Source organism: the organism of the source record quoted next (genome assembly GCF_019968955.1).
Source record: "MAG: Porospora cf. gigantea A chromosome Unknown PgA_NODE_5804_length_1796_cov_1293.54, whole genome shotgun sequence".
Taxonomy (NCBI): Eukaryota; Apicomplexa; class Conoidasida; order Eugregarinorida; family Porosporidae; genus Porospora; species Porospora cf. gigantea A.
The window spans coordinates 1-1796 of NW_027151778.1; the positions used below are offsets into that span (position 1 = coordinate 1).

Sequence of the window (1796 nt, forward strand, 5' to 3'; positions counted from 1 at the left end):
CTTGCAAATTATAGCGTTTTTCCACGTCACTTTCCAGATGTCACCATCAGAGCATCCAGTTGCAGCAATTGCGGCGCGAGTTCAATGACTAGTCCTCGGTAACCGGGCCCCAGCTGAAGCTGAATCGGATTCCTTTCAAGGTACACAGTCTCTAATTTCGAAGGTGTGATGTAGTGGATCTGCAGTCTGTCCTCGATCTTGTTATCATTCAACCACAGGTCCTTTAGCTCCAGTGTGTCTTCTAGCCAATCAAGAGAGTCAACGACATTTCCCGCAAGATCCAGCACTGTCAGTTTTGGCACTTTGTTGAGCAGCCCTCTTGGGGGGCTGGGTAGCTGGTTGTGGCCTAAATAGAGCTCCTCCAGTGCTGGAAGGTGCTCGATACAGTGGTCCCACTCCGCTATTCGGTTGGATTGTAGTGCGAGCTGTCTCAAGCTTGGCAAAGGTGGGACGACCATCTTCGTGAGCTTGTTCTTGCCCAACCACAACTGCTCCAGCTTGCACAGAGTCTCAATACCTGTGACATCGCGTATTCGGTTAGCAGCCAGCTCCAAACACACCAGATTGGTTAAGTGGTCAACATTCTGGATGACCTCAATCTTGTTCGAAGGCAGGAACAAGGATTCCAGCTTAGTGAGGCTGTCCAATCCGTCAATCTTCCTGACGGCGTTGAACGACAAGTCGAGGAATGTTAGCTCTTTCATGCCTTCAAGTCCTTGGATCCGTCTGATTTTGTTCAAGTACAGATCCAAATGCTGCAGATGCGACAGCGCCTTAACCGGTTCCATGTCCTCAATAAAGTTCGTGTTGAGGTCAAGATGGACGCACTCGGCGGCCGCCTCGATTCCGTCCAAGACTTTCAACCTGCAGTCCGCGAAAACCAAATGCTCGTCTGCCGCCCCGATATCACATTCGTGGCCAAGTCTGTTGAAGGTCGAACAGACCTCACGACGATCATCATCCGACGACATTCACAGAATATTTGACAAAAATTTATAGACCAACTTCTAATGAAAAATCTACAAGCTGCACGGCAGGTGAGGAGTCTCCGCCTACAGCACTTACGTCTGTAGTTTTAGAAATCCTCAGTGCCGCGGAGTCCACTGACTCAACTGCCAGCTCCCTGAACAGCATTCGCTTCGCCAGCAAGTACACAGCTTCCTTCAAACCCAGTTCCCTACACAAGTCGTGCTCCGCTGTAGTGAGGCGGTGCGGTGGTAGTGAGGGCAGGTCTGCATGCGGATCTTCGGTCACGTCTTCAGTCCTCAAACCGACCCTCCTCCACTCTTGTAGTTTGTTGAGTCGGCTTCTCAGTCGGCGTTCATTGATCAGCAATCTGATGAGCCGGTCGTGACACTCCTTGGGCTGGAACCTGGCCACTGACCTCAGCAGTGTGTGCAATTCCCTTTCCTCTCGCGTGCGCAATTTATCCTGCGCGATCTGCTTGTAGGAATCAGGTAGTTCTCTCTCAATAATCGTTCTCGATCTCAAATATCTTTGCTCCAGCCTCCAGTTGTAGATCGCCATCACTTGAAGCTTCAGTTCCGTCTCCATCGGCGTGTCAGTCTCCCAAAATTCCAAGTCAGCGATGAGAAGCTCAGCGGTACTGTCGTACTCGATCTCGAATTCCTGTCTCAGGGCCAAATAGCCACTGATACTGACTCTGGGTATGTACTCAGTATGAATAACCGGCGCATTCTCACTCGCGCAGGTCTCAGTCTCAACAATCGAATTCGGATCAGACAGCTCTTGGTGTGGCCCTGACAGCAGCACCGCACCATCTGTACGCATGCCAG

The 1796-nt window shown here is 51.0% G+C and overlaps 2 protein-coding genes across 3 annotated transcripts; both read right to left on the reverse strand.

The window, feature by feature from the left end:
- Nucleotides 1–26: 26 nt before the first annotated feature.
- KVP18_004031 (uncharacterized protein) lies at nt 27–971 on the reverse strand (the record flags this gene model as incomplete). The annotated part of the gene is made up of 1 exon (XM_067956271.1): nt 27–971. One exon carries the CDS (start codon nt 969–971, stop codon nt 27–29), a length of 945 nt encoding a protein of 314 aa, XP_067807638.1.
- Nucleotides 972–993: 22 nt separating this feature from the next.
- KVP18_004030 (uncharacterized protein) lies at nt 994–1791 on the reverse strand (the record flags this gene model as incomplete). 2 transcript variants are annotated; one of them, XM_067956268.1, is made up of 1 exon in its annotated part: nt 994–1791. In XM_067956268.1, one exon carries the CDS (start codon nt 1789–1791, stop codon nt 994–996), a length of 798 nt encoding a protein of 265 aa, XP_067807636.1. The 2 variants fall into 2 exon arrangements, with proteins under 2 accessions (XP_067807636.1, XP_067807637.1); XM_067956269.1 differs by having other exon boundaries at nt 994–1554.
- Nucleotides 1792–1796: the final 5 nt, after the last annotated feature.